The sequence below is a fragment of the Hoplias malabaricus genome, chromosome 4 (genome assembly GCF_029633855.1).
Source record: "Hoplias malabaricus isolate fHopMal1 chromosome 4, fHopMal1.hap1, whole genome shotgun sequence".
NCBI classification, from domain to species: Eukaryota; Metazoa; Chordata; class Actinopteri; order Characiformes; family Erythrinidae; genus Hoplias; species Hoplias malabaricus.
In genome coordinates, this window is record NC_089803.1 from 5,727,155 (window position 1) to 5,746,265 (window position 19,111).

A 19,111-nucleotide genomic window follows, 5' to 3' on the forward strand; every position below is an offset into this window, starting at 1 on the left:
ACAGACTGCTTTGGAGCAACAAAGCCATAAATATGAGCTTCAGTGCTTGAAAGCAGCAGGGAGCATCCAAATTATACCATAAGCATTTTTTCCCCCCTATCAGCTGCACTCTGCACAATTACAAAACATTTACCACCAGCTTTACAAATTCCATTGCTGGATTATATACTGAACTAATGTAGCATCAATGCTAATCAGCACCAAACATGCGTTTGGTATTGACTCAAATATATTTCACTTACTCATCACAAATTTAAGCCATTCCTCCGCAGGCAGCTGAAAAGCATGACTATGCCGTCTTGAAGCTTGGCGCTCAGTGGGAAAACATGGCAATGTTTACATGACTAAAATGGGCATTTCCACATGTAGTTTTGCGGTCATAATTCTCCAATAAGAGCGGCCAGATTATCATATGAATATGAATGTGTGGGCTATTAAGGGTCACGAGTCCCAGAGAGATACATGCCTCTTGTTACTTAACATTCTATAATAAAAACAAGCTAAAATTATTATTTTTTTCTTTAAAAGTAGACCCTTTAAGGTTTCTTGGGGTATGTTTATTATGTTTCTAGGACAACAACTTGATGAGTTGCATTAGTGTTTTTGCATAAGTTTTGATTTATCCTGTCAGTGGGAGTACAGACTCCAGAGGTTTAAGCATGTGTATCATGAGCTGTTAAAGGCTCAGGTTTGTGCAGAGCCTCCAGTGAGCCTTTCTATGTCTTCCCCTGCAGTATTGCCAGTGTAGGATGATGGCTCCAGTGAGGGGGTTGATTGGTGGTTCTCTGGGTCCTCTGCATCCCCTCCTGTAGTAATGCTTACATGCTCAGATGCAACACCTCCTGTAGTTTATTCAGATGCTGTGCAGCCCCTTGAGAGTTGTCCAGTAGAGGCTGAGTCTGGCATGGGGAGTCCAGCAAGTCTGGGGACTTTGTCATCTGAAGTTTATCCTTCAGTGGTGGTGGATCAGTCTAGTTCTAATCAGTCAGTAGTGCAGCTGAATGCATTGTCCACAACAGGACAGCATAAATATATATATCATCTTTCATGTTCTGTCTTTGGGTTCCAGAACAGTTCCTCCATCCGGTCTTGTGTCAAGTGTTCAGGCTGTGTTGTTTCAACATTGACATTAGGATTTTCTTCTTTTTTTAAAAACAAATTATGGTCGATAATACAAAAGCAGGGTTAGATTGTGGCCTTGTTTGGTTCACCTGACTGTTGGCAGTTGGGGCCAATTTATGCGTAGGCTGTTTCATTGGCCGCCTGGATTCTATTGGGCTATATGTGGGCCAGGAGACTGCTACCTGTTGGCATGTCTTCTGTTGTTCCCACCCCACTTCATCGCATCTGTGCTGCCAGGATGGTGTGTATGCAGCGAGATGCAAGTGGTCTCATTCTTCAGGATGGTGAACCCCCACAACACCAAACACCAAGCCCAAACACACACAAAAAAAAACTGAAAACAACATTTAAACAACATTCAATTGCCCCCTAAACAACAAAAACGATGGCCACTGATCATGCTGGAAGCTTCCCTGTGAGCTCCTCAGCTCTTTCCCCACCACACTGTAATTAAATATCCAATTGTGTACAGTCTTAATATCATTCAAGTGTTCTATATTGAGGTCAGGGGTTCTATATAGAACCATTAACACTCAGAACCATTTGCATGCTTTAAAGTTTTCTTTGCATGATGATAAGTTTCTTCAGATAGATGGAGATTTTTTTTTTTTTTTTTTTTGTATGGCATCAAGAGGTTTGTCTGTTAAATTCATAACAATAACAAAACATATAGAGTTAAAATGATATAATAGTAACAATAATAATATTAATAATAATGGACAAGACAAAGCAGCTTCATTTATATACCACATTTAAAAGACAGTGATTTTCAACCAAAGTTTTTCACCATAAAAATGCAATCAAAGAAATGATAAAACAGGTATCTGGATGCAATTGCTAAAGCTCCTGCTTAGAGATTTATTGTGTCATACACTCTGGCCATTGTAAAACTGTGGGTAAAAACCTGGATCAAATGTCTGTCTTAGAAGTGCAGCTAGAGTTTGCAGCACACAATTCACAAGTTTTTAAAAAGCTTTTAACTTTTAACATAAGGAAATATTTCTGAAGTTTACAACAATTTTCCACACCATTGCACTATTAATAGCTATACAAAGACTAATGGGACTAACTAATGGTGACTGCAGTTAAATTAACTTAATGAGCTCAAGTAGGATTTTCCATTTGACAATGTTACATAATTAAATTAAACTAATTTAATACTTACAGGTTAAGGCTAATGACATAAATAGAGTAAATATCACAGTAAACACAAGTGCTGAACATTTTGTCACCTTACAGCCACAAATGTAAATGTATTTTACTGAGCTTTTAAGTGATAGACCAACACAAAGTAGCACATAATTGTGAAGTGGAACAAAAACGATACATGTTTTTCAAAGTTTTAATCAAATAAAAACTGAAAAGTGTGATGTGCAAAAGTATTATAATACTTTGTAGAGCCATCTTGAACGAATATTCTTAGATCTAAACCATTGCCCTGTACTTATATCCATCCATCTTCCCATCAACTCTGACCAGCTTTCTCTGCAAAGAAAACCATCCCCACAGCATGATGCTGCCACCACCATGTTTCACAGTGGGCACGGTGTGTTCAAGGTGGTGAGCAGTATTATTTTCCACCACACTGGTCTCATCTGACCACAGCACCTTCTTCCACATGTTTGCTGTGTGCCTTACATGGTTTGTGGAAAACTGCAAATGGCACTACTTATGGCTTTCTTTCAACAATGGTTTTCCTTTTCTCATTTTTCCATAAAGGCCAGATATGTGGAGTGCATGACTTAGTCGTCCTGTGGACAGATTCTTCCACCTGAGCTGTGGATTTCTGCAGCTCCTCTTGGCTGCTTCTCTGACTAGTGCTCTCCTTTCTTAATCTATCAGTTTGGGTGCATGGCCAGGTCTGGGTAGATTTGCAGTTGTAGAATACTTTTTCCAGGTTTGGATGATGGAACAGTGCTCCTTGAGATACTCAAAGCTTGGGATATGTTTTTATAACCTTACCCAGCTTTAAACTTCTCCACAATTTTATCTCTGACCTTTCTGGTAAGTTCCTTGGTCTTCATGATTCTGTTTGTTCACTAGTGTTCTCTAACAAACCACTGAGGCCTTCACAGAACAGATGTATTTATACTGAGTCTAAATTACACACAGCTGGACTTCTGAAGACTATTGATTGGACTGGATGTTATTTAGGGAAATCAGAGTGAAGGGGACTGAATACTTTTGGATGTCACACTTTTCAGATTTTTATTTGACACCTCACAATTACGTGATACTTTGTGTTGGTCTAGCAGTTAAAATCTCAACAAAATAGATAAACAATGAATCAACGTTTTATGTTTAAATTACTTATTCACCAACATTCCACCTTGCCACATTTGCCATGTGTATTGTTTTCCATAATTAATTCTCTGACTTTTCCATCATCCACATACTTCAGCAAAAAAATAAATAAAAAATCAAAGTGCAAAGTTGTACAAAGAAATCAATAATTCAATGCATGGGTTCTGAGGCCTGGTTTTAAACCATTGGTGCTGAAGCATTCAGTCAGTCAAGCAGTCTTAGCAGTTTTTGCAGTCAGTCAAATGAGGCCTTTAGTTCCTGAAATGAAATGAATTGCAGTTCTGAAGACTGAGAAAATAGGCGCAGTTACTCGGAGAACCCAGAACCGAGAAAGAAAATGTAGAGAAAGGAGCAAAGAGGGGGATGATAAAGGAGTTAAAGGCAGAAATGGAAAGAAAGAAATGAGGAAGTTCAGCTAAAAGAGCCATTGCCTCAAGACAATAGAAATTCCAGCAGAAGTCTTACTTCTATTGTCTATTATCAATATTCTATTTCTATTGTCTGTTTCCTTTGACAAATCGAGGCTGTGGTGGAAAATTGTGGCAGAAATGAAAAACTGAGTCTTTATTAAAGTGAGTAACAAATTTATTGGAGTAAGGAAATGCATTGCATAGACCCTTCTAATCTCCTTCTCCACTGGAACAGTTTCTCACAAAGCCTTTATACCCCTAGCCCCTCCCTAATTATACAACAACTATCATTCTCTAGTCTCATATGGCCATGAACAAAGTTACATTACGCAGGTGTTCACTCTGTTTCTAACTATCTGTGATGTTCTGATGTATTCCGCTCCCATAGTCCCCTTCCAGACTGTTTCAACTAGCTTCAGTTATGTCAACTCAGTACGGAGAGGAAGGGAACTGAAGGTCAAGATGTGCCAGCACACCATTATCTGACACACATACACACCTTAGCCTGCTGCCTTCACAGAGTGTTCAAGAAGGGAAAACAACGTTAGTAACACAAGCATTGTCACACCTTGCTCATTGGTGAGGGTAGTGTGTCTCGACAAGGTTATGGGTTAAGAAAATAAATAACTATAAATTAATCAAATGATGGCAAACCACAATAGCACCTTCAGCGCAAGGGTGCTTTATTCAGCGAAATGTGAGGAAAAAAAAAAAACTAATTACAAATTACATACAGAAGATTAGAGAGAACAATCTTTTCTCTTCCAATATAAAGATACTTTCTCGGCACTTCGCTTCAGCCTTCGCTTCAGCCTTCGCTCCCCCCTTCTGTCCTCAAAATGAGTCTTTATATAGACTCCTAGTGGCTTAACTAATTCAGTATGTACCACTCCTCCTCTTCTACAGGGGGAGACAGCTACAATCAGAGGAAAATAAAATAAAAAAAAAAATATGCAATTGTACTCTGCAAAACCCTTGTTCAAAAAGTGACTACTTGATACTAATCAAACTACAAACACACATCATGAACAAGGTTAAATCTAAAATGAAAATAAAAGAAAAATATTTCCAATCATACAACCCCCCCCCCCCCCCAAATGGACCAACCCAACCTGGCTCCAACAGGCAGGTCTGAATTTGCTCAGGCACTATTTAAGGACACCTAAAACTCAGTTTGGGCTTTTTTTTTTTTTTTTTTTTTTTTTTTTAACAGGAAGGTGCAGTAAGTCCTATGTAAGTATGAAATACCTGTTTTACAACTCAGTAGTATATTTTAACTGAAAGGGTGAGATTGTTTACCAAGCTAGCAATATGGATGTAAAATTGAAAAAAGAATAATGGGTGTGTGGGCTACTGGGAGATAAAACAGGAACAGAAAGGGCTATGAGGAATAAAGGGGGAACAGAAATATTTATCTAGTGGTCTTGTATTGTCCGTTCTATCACAAGCATATATGGCTTTTGCTGATAAAGATGAAACTAACAACCCTTTTAATTTATTATGAATCATTTCAATGAACAAATTCCATCACAATGGTAAAGGCCCTTTCCCCCTTAGAGTTGTCACCTGCTAAGGCTGTGTCTCTGAGCAAAACCCAAGGAATGAAGAGTAATGGAAGATGGCCGCTATGGCATCTTTGAAGTCCTTTGCATCTCTTCTCATCTCCATGGACGAAGTAAGGTCATGGTTAATTTAACTCAGAGGTTGGTTTTGAGTTGTATTGCTGGGATAAACTCTAGAGCATTTAAGAATTAAGGGTAGTTATCATTAAAAATTCCCTCTTGTATTAATCACATCCCCCCTTTGATTCTAATAAATCATATCTACAGATTATTGTCATCAAACAAACGTCCCTATGATGGCCAGCAGACAGCTCCTTGGTTGGGTGGGCCGCTGAAGGGCGAGCTAATATTTAATATGCGAGTGGGATGTTTCCTTTCAGCCTATTGTCCAGTTCCCTGAGTAGCTGCTGAACATCAGGGTAGAGTTCAGGCGATGGGGGTGGTGGAAGTGGAGGAAAGTCATCCGTTTCATCATGTCCCAATGGTTGGACGTAGGGAGAAGGAGGTTGGTCCTGCTTGCTCGTGTGCTGCTTTAGCTGGGTTCTGGTTTCTCACTGGCGCTGGTCTCTTCGGAGGGGCAGCGTCAAGGTCAGGATCAGCAGCAACTGAGACACTGGTTTAGTTTTTTCCCCTCTCCCTATTCTCTCTCTCTCTCTCTCTCTCTCTCTCTCTCTCTCTCTCTCTCTCTCTCTCTGTCTTTGAACTTGTTCAGATATTTCACACTGAGGCTCCCAGGGATCGGAAATCTGAAATAGTTTATCTACAATGGGACATACATTTAGCTCATTCCACTATATTATATGTAATGTCCCCCAACATGATGGCCTCCTTGTCCAAGCTGAGGAAAAAATGCTACATATTACAGTGTAGATAAGATAACTTATTAAACACCATATATGTGTTATAAAATGATGAATCAGATTTGTAAATATCTACTTTATGCATTCTAAGTTAATCTTTCTTGGATATACCAGTGTTTCCCATGAACTATTAATTGTTGCTCTGCCGAAAATAATGAATTTAGACCTATAGCTTTGACATCAATAGTTGTGGAATGTTTTGAAAAGTATATGGTGTCTCTTAAAAATTCAGGTAAACCAAAAATTAGATCATTGGCAGTTTGCCTATAACTGCCACAGAAGTGTGAGTAAACACCCACATAATTACATTGTTACATTTTCAGATGACACTGCCATCTTGGGCCTATTACATAGGGACCAGGACACAGCATCTTACCATTCAGAAATTAAACAGTTTGTAGACTGGTGTGATGTTTATCATCTTGTTGTCAATGTAAAGAAATTATATTTGACCCTAGAGCGGTTTCTGAATTCCTGAGTCCTGTGTGTATTCATAATACTCCCATATGTCAGGTCTCTGCATATAAATATTTAAGTGTTTTATGGACACATCCTTATAGAATGCCTTTGCACTAAGCTTCAGCAGAAGATGTATTTTTTAAAAATATTGAGACTGTAAGGTGTCAGTAGCAGGCTTCTGTTATATATTTTTTTTTTTAAATGATCTTAGACAGTGTGATACAGTATGTCATGCAGACCTGGTCTGGTAATCTGACAGTTGAATTAAAGTCCAAGTGTTTGGTCAAAACTGCACTAAAGATTGTAGGTCACCCAGACCAGGGCCACATAGAGTCTCTCTATGAAAAGTCAATATTTAGGGAGGCAATGAACATTTTAGACGACTCCACACACATCCAGTATCAGGAGTTTGCTCTGCTACTAATGCTTTACAAATGCGTAAATGTTAATCCACAAATTAAACACAAGTCACAAATATATTTCACTATTCACAAATGAATACGTCCCAATCTGTGTCTCACAGTCTGCAGTTTGTACAAATACAATTACATTCATGACTACATGTGTTGGTTTTTCAACTGAGTAAAGATGCTTGGATAGATAGGAGGCTATTTTGCTTATAATATGTTATGCAGTGTACAGTATTGATTGAGTTGTCTGCTAGTGTAACTGTGGTGAGTGGTGCTGTACGTGTTATTGTTGAGTTTTATTTATGTCTGAGCGGTGTAAGTCTGTGACACAGTGACTGTGAATTCCCCCTTGGGGGCAATAAATACTTACTTTAGATTTTATCTCTGTGTGTGTGTTGGAGGTAAGTGTTTCTGATGTTATTGTTTATTGCTTAGACTTTGTCAGTATATATATATATGAATGAGTGTCTTATTGTGTGTGTGGAGGTGTGTGTTAGTTAGGTGTGTGTGTCTCCTCCACAGAGTGTGTTATTGTGTGTGGAGCTGTGTGTTAGTGAGGTGTGTGTCTCTCCTCCACAGAGTGTGTTATTGTGTGTGGAGCTGTGTGTTAGTGAGGTGTGTGTCTCTCCACCACAGTGTGTTATTGTGTGTGGAGGTGTGTGTTAGTGAGGTGTGTGTGTCTCCTCCACAGAGTGTGTTATTGTGTGTGGAGGTGTGTGTTAGTTAGGTGTGTGTGTCTCCTCCACAGAGTGTGTTATTGTGTGTGGAGCTGTGTGTTAGTGAGGTGTGTGTCTCTCCTCCACAGAGTGTGTTATTGTGTGTGGAGGTGTGTGTTAGTGAGGTGTGTGTCTCTCCTCCACAGAGTGTGTTATTGTGTGTGGAGGTGTGTGTTAGTGAGGTGTGTGTCTCTCCTCCACAGAGTGTGTTATTGTGTGTGGATGTGTGTGTTAGTGAGGTATGTGTCTCTCCTCCACAGAGTGTGTTATTTTGTGTGGAGCTGTGTGTTAGTGAGGTGTGTGTCTCTCCTCCACAGAGTGTGTTATTGAGTGTGGAGGTGTGTTAGTGAGGTGTGTGTCTCTCCTCCACAGAGTGTGTTAGTGTGTGTGGAGGTGTGTGTTAGTGTGGTGTGTGTCTCTCCTCCACAGAGTGTGTTATTGTGTGTGGAGGTGTGTGTTAGTGAGGTGTGTGTCTCTCCTCCACAGAGTGTGTTATTGTGTGTATCATCCTCCCCCTCAGCACCTGCAGTAGGGTGCAACTGCAGCAGTGCAGTCTCTGTGCAGTCTCTGACTGAGGGAGGTTTTTGTACGACTCTATTTCACTGTGTGAACACCCAGATGCTACTGATGTAATGGTAACTCTGACAGTAATAATCTCCTGCATCTTCAGTCTGGATGTTACTGATGGTCAGAGTGAAGTCAGATCCAGATCCACTGCCACTGAAACGATCTGAAATACCTGACGGTCTACTGTTAGCCAAGTAGATCAGGAGTTTAGGGAGCTTCTCCAGGTTTCTGCTGATACCAGGCAAGATAGTTGCCATTATAAACTCCGCTACTGGTTCTACAGTTGATGGTGACTGATTGTCCTGTAGAAACAGTTTTCACTGAAGGAGTCTGAGTAACAGTCACCTGACCACTGGACCCTAATGGAAAATTAAACAAAAATTGTAATAAATAATAATAACAGAATAATTTTAAATAATGTAAGTAATATTTTTATTTAATTAAAAAGTATTTATTTAAATAATATAAAAGTTGGGAAGTTCATAAAATATATATTCTACTTTATACTATTTTTTAGACATTATTTATTAAAAACCTTTTTATTTTGGTTTAGTTCTTATCTTAATTGATATGTTCTCAGGTAAATACAAAAACTAGTTTTGATCAGATTTACAGATCTCCTAGATAATTATAATAATAATTTTAATATTTACATCCATACATTCGGATCGGCTCTAAGAGAAAAACAAAGATTCTGGAAGGATAAGTAGTTAATAAGCTGTGTTACCTCTCGTCCAGAGCGCCAGTGTCCAGATGAAGATGGAGACCAAAGTCATGGTTGCTGTGGGTGAAGTTTGTGGGGCAGCAGCTCTCAGTCATGAAGTGTTAAACTCACAGGACTATAAACACTAGCAGAGCACTGAAGCATGGGCTCATGATGCAAAGTGGAGCCTCTCTATGGAAATCATCTTTCTAACAACACTGAGGAAAGATCATCATATTTATTTGATATTGTTTGATCAAACATTTCTGCTCAGTGTGGAGTCTCATGTTTAAAATCCTAAACTCTAACTGTCTCTGCCTTTCATTTGAGGTTTTCTGCAGCTGCTACTGCGGCTCCATCTGTCTGGATCAGGGCTGGAGGACTTTTGGGTGGAGGAAACACAATGATAACAGTAAGAATCTTTTAAACTATTAATGAATGTTGAACAGTTTTCAACAGCAGCTCTAATTTTTACTGATTGAATTATTTATCAACACTTCTGATGAAAGTGAACATATAATCACCAACACAGAGAGTGGAGCATGTTTTTATTATTGTCATTAATTGGATCTGGTTTTAATATTAGTTGATATGATTGTATCTGTGATTGTAATTGGAATCTGAGATGAAAACATGTTTCTACATGTAGTTTTATACTTTTATATCAAGTGTTTGTCTGTTGTGGAAATACAAAAGAACAAAGTGTGTCCTGGGTTTAGATATTTTAATGTTTATAAAATAATCCTTGTTGAGAATCTGTAGCTTCTACAGTTTGGGAGTGTTTTCCATTATTAATAGCTGCAAAATCCATTAATATTGTGTTCTAGTTCAGAAATAGTGTGTGTAAAGGCTGAAGAGAGTGGTGTGTTTAGAGCAGGAGGTTTTTGTACGGCCAGTAAACGAGTTTGTATCACTGTGGTGGACTTTTGGTGGAGGAACAAAACTGGATGTTGGAAGTAAGTCCACTTTTACTCTTTATTCAAAAGGAATCTTTAATTAAAATGATTCTGGACAACAGTAGAGATGCACTCGATGATCTTCTGAATAAATACATACATTTTCTTTTCTGCTTCTCCATTTCAGGGTCGTGGTGGCAACAGGGCGAGCAAAGAAGCCCAGACGTCTCTGTACCTTGCAACATCCACCAATTCCTCCTGGGGGATCCCAAGGCGTTCCCAGGACAGCCGGGAGATATAATCCCTCCAGCGTGTCCTGGGTCTACCTCGGGGCCTCCTTCCAGTTGGACGTGCCTGGTATACCTCCAGTGGGAGGCGTCCAGGAGGCATCCTGATCAAATGCCCAAACCACCTCAACTGACTTCTCTCAATGCGAAGGAGCAGCGACTCTACTCCGAACTCCTCCCTAGTCACTGAGCTCCTCACCTGATCACGGCGAGTACGCCCAGTGACCCGTCGGAGAAAGCTCATTTCGGCCGCTTGTATCCACGATCTTGTTCTTTCGGTCATTACAGAGAGCTCATGACCATAGGTGAGAGTGGGGACATAGACTGACCGGTAAATTGAGAGCTTTGCTTTATGGCTCAGCTCTCTCTTCACCACAATGGTGCGGTACAGTGACCGCATTACTGCAGACACTGCACCTATCCTACGGTCAATCTCATCATCCCTCTTCCCATCACCCGTGAACAAGAACCTGAGATACTTGAACTCCTTCACTTGGGGCAGGTTCTCACCCCTTACCTGAAGGGAGCATGCCATCTGTTTCCGGGAGATAACTATGGCCTCAGACTTGGAGGTGCTGATCCGCATACCGACCGCTTCACACTCGGCTGCAAACTGCTCAAGTGAACCCCCTCTCTTTACCCAAGTGTCCAAAACATATGGCCTCAGGTCAGAAGACACAACCACAAAGTTGATCATTGACCTTTGGCCCAGAGTGCTCTGGTACCAAGTACACTAATGAGCAATCTTATGTTCGAACATGGTGTTCATTATGGACAAACCATGGCTAGCACAGAAGTCCAACAACATCACACCACACGGGTTTATATCAGGCAGTCCGTTCCTCCCAATCACTCCTCTCCAGGTTTCCCAGACATTGCCAACGTGAGCATTGAAGTCTGCCAGTAAAATAATAGAGTCAGTGCATGGAATCCACTCTAGAACTCCAATCATTGCCTCCAAGAAGGCCAAATACTCTGAGCTGCTGTTCGGTGCATACGCACACACAACAGTCAAAGTTTTCCTCTCTGCAAGCCGGAGCCGCATTGAGGCTACCCTCTCGTTTACTGGGACAAACTCCAGCTGTACAGGCACCAGCCGGGGACTTGTGAGTATCCCCACACCCGCCCGGCGCTTCTCACCCTGTGCAACTCCTGAGTAGGAGAGAGACCAACCCCTATTGAGAAGTTTGGTTCCAGAGCCTAAACTGTGTGTAGAGGTGAGCCCAACTATATCTAGCTGGTATCTCTCAACCTCACGCACCAGCTCTGGCTCTTTCCCCCCCAGTGAGGTTATGTTCCACATACCAAGAACCAGTTTCTGCTGACAAGTTCCACGACGCCAGGGGGCCCTTCGCCCCTGCTCTGTGCCCGATGGGGATTGCACCGCACCCCTACTCTGGATCTTGCGGGTGGTGAGCCCACATGATCCTCCCACGTTGCCATTTCGGGCTGAGCCCGGCCGGGTTACGTGGGCTGCCCGGCCACCAGGCGCTCACCGTCGGACACTACCCCCAGGCCTGGCTCAAGGGGTAGGTCCCGGTAACCCTTTCCCAGGCAGGGTACACTGAATTTTAATGGGTGTACTCATAGGAATGCTTTTGGATCATGTTTGTCTGGATCTTCACTCCAGACCTGTTCGCCATGGGAGACCCTACTGGGAGCTAACAGCTCCTGACGACATAGCCCTGGAGGTCATGAGACCACACAAGCCCTTCCGCCACGACAAGGCCCTGATACAGGAAGGGTCTTCTGAATAAATGATAATCCAAATGTGAATGTATTTAATTAGAACTGCTCTGAAGTGTGGAGAGTGTGGGGCTTTAGGTGTTGAGGTATATTTAATCATAAGGCCTCTTAAGGCACAGTATTAAGGAATGTTTAGTGTTTTTTATGTTCAGCCATATGCTCTATGTCTGTGCTACACAGAGAGAAATGTTTAGGATAAGCTGTCAATGAAGGCAGGAAACTATCAATTTTACACCCTCCCTTAAGAACATGCAAATGTAAACTATCCTCTATGTTTGCCTTATTTGGAGAGAAGGGAGAAGCATATAGAGCAGGGTCTGAGCCAGGAGGGGGGAGAGATTTTTAGACATGGAAGAGAGATCTTAGACATGGGACAGAATCTGAGCTCGGAATTGAACACTTCTCTCACGGGATCCTTAAGAACCTGTAAGACAGTGTTTTAACAACAGTTTCACCACCAGCTCCTGTTTCTGAACTGGATTTCTTTTCTTTAAAATACAAATATTTCCTAAAGGTTTCCTGTGAAGTGTTCAGTGATGACATTTCTTTTTAAAAAGATCAAATGTAAAGCTGGATTGTAGAGTCAGTGTTGGGTGATTAGAGCCGTTCTGTCTCCATCTGGACGCCACAATGTGGAGGTTATTATGAGCAGTGTTTTCTGTTCTAAAGCTTTGAAGACGTAGTACATGGAGACTGCAGCTTGATTTAGTTATTGATTATTTACTGTTTTGGAGGAAATCAAATCATCTTTTAAACTTTCACATCATGGGATGTGTGTAATGTTAAAATTATAATGAATTAAATGAAAGAAATAGTTTTGAAAGTATTCTGAATGAAATGTATCTATTAATGTAATTGTAAATATTAGTTCATATTTGAAGCGGTTCAGTTTAAGGTTATAATTAGAGCGTTATTTAATGATTCACTGAACTCAGTTCTGCTCTGTTAGAAAAACAGTTATATGCAAATGTTTGGGGACGCCTGGTGAAATCATAATGTTCTGTAGATGTTTGTAAGTGAAAGCTCTGTAATATTTAATGAAACTGAAATCCTCCTCTGAATGTAATTGTAAATATGAGTTTATATGTGAAAGTGGTTGAGTTGAAGGCTGTAATTAGAGTGTGATTTTTACTGCATCACTGAAGTCATTTGTGCTGTATTAGAAATAAGGGAAATGAAACTGTGTGCGTGTCTGTGTGTTTGTGTGTGTGTGTGTGTCCTAGCTCCGACCCGCCCCACCCTCAAAGTCCTGCCCCCCTCCAGCCTGAGGCAGGGGAAGACCACACTGGTGTGTTTGGCCAACAAGGGCTTCCCCTCAGACTGGAAGCTGAGCTGGAAGGTGGATGGAAACCCTCTGACCTCTGGGTTTAGTCAGAGTCCTGGGCTTCTGCAGAAGGACACTGGCCTCTACAGCTGGAGCATCACCCTGACCCTCCAGGAGGACGAGTGGATGAAGAAGACAGTGACCTGTGAGGCCACCAAAGGAGGCCAGACTACTGTCAGTGAAACACTGAAGAGAGATCAGTGCACTCGACAGTGAGGGTCCACACTTGTGTTGGAGCTGATAGAGCTCCTCTTCATCTTCAGTGTGTTCAAACATGTCTCTGATTAATGCTCAGATCTTCACATCAGCTTCTGGAGCAGCTCATTTCAGAGTTACACTCTCTATATATACACTCTTTCACGGAGGCAGGGGGCCCTGCGACGACGTCCACGGAGGCAGGGGGCCCTGCGACGACGTCCACGGAGGCAGGGGCTTGTTTTGCATGTGCTGGAGCTGTAGAGGGGTTAGGGGGCTTGACGGGCGCACTCCTGAGATCCCCTAGAGGTGTGCCCCTGTTAGCCTCACCTCCGTTGTCCTGAGGTTTGAGGCTAACAGCCCCTACCCTTAACCCCCCCCCCTCAAAAATTTCCCCGGACCTGAGGGGGTAGTCCTCGGGAGCAGAGGGTCTTGCGGAGATGTCCTCGGGAGTCGATCGGGAGAATCTGGCTCTCAATAGTTCACAAAAGTCTCCACTGTAATATGCAGGGCTCTCTCTCCCAGCACTCGATCAGCCCACTCCAATGCTCTCCCTTTGAGAAGGGATCTCATAAACATTACTTGGATAATTCCATGTGGCGCAGGAACAGTCAGGTAGTTAAAATACAGTTGGCACTGAAGCAGAAATCCCTCAACGTTTGGAGTCCCCTCAAACTCAGGGGGAACTCCCATATAGGATTGCAGGGCAGCAGGTTGATCCCCCACCTTTACCGCTGTTGGGTCGTTAATTCTGTTAGTGTGAGCTGGGCAGACTGATGGAGGCGGACGCACATGCTAATAACACAGACTTTATTTAACAAGAAATTAACAAAACAAACATTAACGAACTAGAGGGCAAACACTAAGCGGGGAAAGAACTTTCCTGAGACACAGAGAAAAAAAGTTTATAGTCCTTATGTTCTTACTGAGAGATTATCCTAAACATTTCCCCCTTTGGAGCACAGACATAGAACATACGAATAAACTCAGAACAGTTAACATCTCTACATGCTGCACTTAAGACTATATTTATAAAATATACGTCATAATTTTCCTCCCTTTGAGACTGTAAAAGTATCGTAAAATTAAACAACCCATACATGTTTATAGTTATAACATATTATCACTATACCCCTACACACAAATCTAGCATTACATGCATTATGATATATGATATAGTAAATATTCATGGAGTGTGAAAGCGAAAAAACCTGCCAGACAGCCATCTTTCTTGAAATTTCCTTCAAATATTTTAGACAGAATAAATTCTCTCACAATCCCTCTGCCCAAGGCAATCACATAAAGTACGCCTATCCAATTTGAATTTACACTATATGTGTAGGGAGTTGACATGAGTAAATGTGTGTAGAAATCTCAGAAAGTAAAATCAAACCAATGTCCAAATTCAGGCTGGTCGACCCATTGGACCTTCCTATAGACCTGTCCCTACCTGACACACCCCATGGCCGTAACATCGAGAAAAAACAAAACATCTGAGATCCCAATACACTTACACAGATTAAATTGCATCCGTCTATAAATCATCATAATAAACAGTTGTTATCATTTTAAATATCACTTGTATTATGTTTTATCAATGTTAATGATAACAAAAAATAAACAATTCAATAGAAAAAATATGACATATTGTATTATACTACAGCACTTCAGCAATATCACCTTCTGAATTTCAGCAAGTTTTCACAGTTCTGTTTCAAAGTCCTTCAGTTTTATTGACTTCTTTTGAATGTTTGGATCCCTGTAATACTTCAGGAACCTCGATCAACCATGCACCCTTACAGTGTTCTTCTTCCCTTTTTATTCTGGAAGAAAGAAACAACAACCAGTATGTTTTGCAAAAATAACAGATACAAATAGAAATATCAAATACAAATCAGTACTAGCAATATTAATACATTAGTATATTTCAAGCTACAGTTTCTACTTCACCCTATAATCATTATAATAGATTACTAAATAGTAAAATTAACAAAATAGTAGAATGTCATAACTTAATTAAAAGTATAATAGTAGATATTTAAAATGAATATTTCTCCACCAGGTCGCTTTCCAAAATTTCTTCCTCATATTTGTCTGAGTCAGTTCTAATTAATAATGGCATCTGCACTTGATCTTCAGGCATCACAACTCCAACCCATTTCAAAATCATAGCCTTTGTGCAAGTTAACGACAGTGTACAAAAACCTAGACATTAAACACAATGCTAAAAGAGCTACTCCAAAAACCTGGGCCAACATTGCTCTTAGCAGTTTGTAGTTTAGCCCTTGTGTTTAATGTCCCTCTGTCTAGTTTCCTTTAAGTTATTATTATTAAAATCTCCTGCACTTACCTCGCTCCTTGACCACTCCTACACACCCCGCTTTATTACAGATATGGAGTTCATTCACTCCACTCTTTTTAATATTTAATATAAGTTCAGTGAAATGCGGATATGGAAATATCAGGCTTTAAAAGTACAGAATTCAGCCTGTTAAATTCTGATCTGGGGACACTTATATATTGTTCACACAACAGACGTCTCTTCAGTTATTTTATGCTAGACTGAGTCTGACTGAGGGAGGTTCTTGTACAACTCCCTAACACTGTGTGAACACTCCAGCATTATGTGTCAGACAGTAATAATCTCCTGCATCTTCAGTCTGGACGTTACTGATGGTCAGAGTGAAGTCAGATCTAGATCCACTGCCACTGAAACGATCTGGAAAACCTGACTGTAACTGATTGACAAATTTAATTAGGAGTTTAGGAACTTCCCCAGGTTTGATCAGGTACCAGTGGAGCTCTTCATTGCTGCCCCAGTAGGATACTGCAGAGCTGAGTTTACAGTTGATGGTGACTGTTTGAAGTGGAGAAACAATTTTCACTGTAGGACTCTGAGTAAGAGTTACTGGACCACTGGACACTGTAGAGACAATGTTAGGTAAAATAAAAGTGGACAAGTATACAAGCAGCATTCACTCCTGTTTGCAGAAACAGGTTACCTCTCGTCCAGAGCGCCAGTGTCCAGATGAAGATGGAGACCAAAGTCATGGTTGCTGTGGGTGAAGTTTGTGGGGCAGCAGCTCTCAGTCATGAAGTGTTAAACTCACAGGACTATAAACACTAGCAGAGCACTGAAGCATGGGCTCATGATGCAAAGTGGAGCCTCTCTATGGAAATCATCTTTCTAACAACACTGAGGAAAGATCATCATATTTATTTGATATTGTTTGATCAAACATTTCTGCTCAGTGTGGAGTCTCATGTTTAAAATCCTAAACTCTAACTGTCTCTGCCTTTCATTTGAGGTTTTCTGCAGCTGCTACTGCGGCTCCATCTGTCTGGATCAGGGCTGGAGGACTTTTGGGTGGAGGAAACACAATGATAACAGTAAGAATCTTTTAAACTATTAATGAATGTTGAACAGTTTTCAACAGCAGCTCTAATTTTTACTGATTGAATTATTTATCAACACTTCTGATGAAAGTGAACATATAATCACCAACACAGAGAGTGGAGCATGTTTTTATTATTGTCATTAATTGGATCTGGTCTTAATATTAGTTGATATGATTGTATCTGTGATTGTAATTGGAATCTGAGATGAAAACATGTTTCTACATGTAGTTTTATACTTTTATATCAAGTGTTTGTCTGTTGTGGAAATACAAAAGAACAAAGTGTGTCCTGGGTTTAGATATTTTAATGTTTATAAAATAATCCTTGTTGAGAATCTGTAGCTTCTACAGTTTGGGAGTGTTTTCCTTTATTAATAGCTGCAGAATCCATTAATATTGTGTTCTAGTTCAGAAATAGTGTGTGTAAAGGCTGAAGAGAGTGGTGTGTTTAGAGCAGGAGGTTTTTGTACGGCCAGTAAACGAGTTTGTATCACTGTGGGTCACTTTTGGTGGAGGAACAAAACTGGATGTTGGAAGTAAGTCCACTTTTACTCTTTATTCAAAAGGAATCTTTAATTAAAATGATTCTGGACAACAGTAGAGATGCACTTGATGATCTTCTGAATAAATGATAATCCAAATGTGAATGTATTTAATTAGAACTGCTCTGAAGTGTGGAGAGTGTGGAGCTTTAGGTTTCACCACCAGCTCCTGTTTCTGAACTGGATTTCTTTTCTTTAAAATACAAATATTTCCTAAAGGTTTCCTGTGAAGTGTTCAGTTATGACATTTCTTTTTAAAAAGATCAAATGTAAAGCTGGATTGTAGAGTCAGTGTTGGGTGATTAGAGCCGTTCTGTCTCCATCTGGATGCCACAATGTGGAGGTTATTATGAGCAGTGTTTTCTGTTCTAAAGCTTTGAAGACGTAGTACATGGAGACTGCAGCTTGATTTAGTTATTGATTATTGACTGTTTTGGAGGAAATCAAATCATGTTTTAAACTTTCACATCATGGGATGTGTGTAATGTTACAATTATAATGAATTAAATGAAAGAAATAGTTTTAAAAGTATTCTGAATGAAATGTATCTATTAATGTAATTGTAAATATTAGTTCATATTTGAAGCGGTTCAGTTTAAGGTTATAATTAGAGCGTTATTTTAATGCTTCACTGAACTCAGTTCTGCTCTGTTAGAAAAACAGTTATATGCAAATGTTTGGGGACGCCTGGTGAAATCATAATGTTCTGTAGATGTTTGTAAGTGAAAACTCTGTAATATTTAATGAAACTGAAATCCTCCTCTGAATGTAATTGTAAATATGAGTTTATATGTGAAAGTGGTTGAGTTGAAGGTTGTAATTAGAGTGTGATTTTTACTGCATCACTGAAGTCATTTGTGCTGTGTTAGAAATAAGGGAAATGAAACTGTGTGTGTGTGTGTGTGTGTGTCCTAGCTCCGACCCGCCCCACCCTCACAGTCCTGCCCTCCTCCAGTCTGGGGCAGAGGGAGACCACACTGGTGTGTTTGGCCAACAAGGGCTTCCCCTCAGACTGGAAGCTGAGCTGGAAGGTGGATGGAAACCCTCTGACCTCTGGGTTTAGTCAGAGTCCTGGGCTTCTGCAGAAGGACACTGGCCTCTACAGCTGGAGCAGCACCCTGACCCTCCAGGGGGACGAGTGGATGAAGAAGACAGTGACCTGTGAGGCCACCAAAGGAGGCCAGACTACTGTCAGTGAAACACTGAAGGGAGATCAGTGCACTGGACAGTGAGGGTCCACACCTGTGTTGGCGCTGATAGAGCTCCTCTTCATCTTCAGTGTGTTCAAACATGTCTCTGATTAATGCTCAGATCTTCACATCAGCTTCTGGAGCAGCTCAGTACAGAGTTACACTCTCTATATATACACTCTTACACTGTTTGTTGATTATATGTCTTTCTTTATCTGCAATCATTAATTTTTCTACTTAACAAAATAATGCTACACTCTTTTGTAAAAATAAAGCATTTAAATCAACACAAAATGTGTGATTTTTCATTTTTAACTCCTCTTTAAACTTTTACTGAAACAGGCGAGTGGTAACGTCCACTTTGAACTGACAGAAGGGGGAGACTGATAAAGTTATTTCAATAAATCACTAATTAATGAA

At 40.5% G+C, this 19,111-nt stretch overlaps 1 pseudogene and 2 gene segments (V, D, J or C); 2 read left to right on the plus strand and 1 right to left on the minus strand.

The window, feature by feature from the left end:
- Window positions 1-8,442: 8,442 nt before the first annotated feature.
- Window positions 8,443-9,192, minus strand: LOC136695449 (immunoglobulin kappa variable 4-1-like; annotated as a pseudogene).
- Window positions 9,185-16,795, plus strand: LOC136694852 (Ig kappa chain b5 variant C region-like). The segment is given in 3 exon segments: window positions 9,185-9,197; window positions 9,986-10,069; window positions 13,266-16,795. Coding segments are annotated over 3 exon segments (414 nt in total).
- On the plus strand, window positions 16,611-18,733 carry LOC136694853 (Ig kappa chain b5 variant C region-like). The segment is given in 2 exon segments: window positions 16,611-16,623; window positions 18,417-18,733. Coding segments are annotated over 2 exon segments (330 nt in total).
- The last annotated feature ends 378 nt before the right edge of the window (window positions 18,734-19,111 follow it).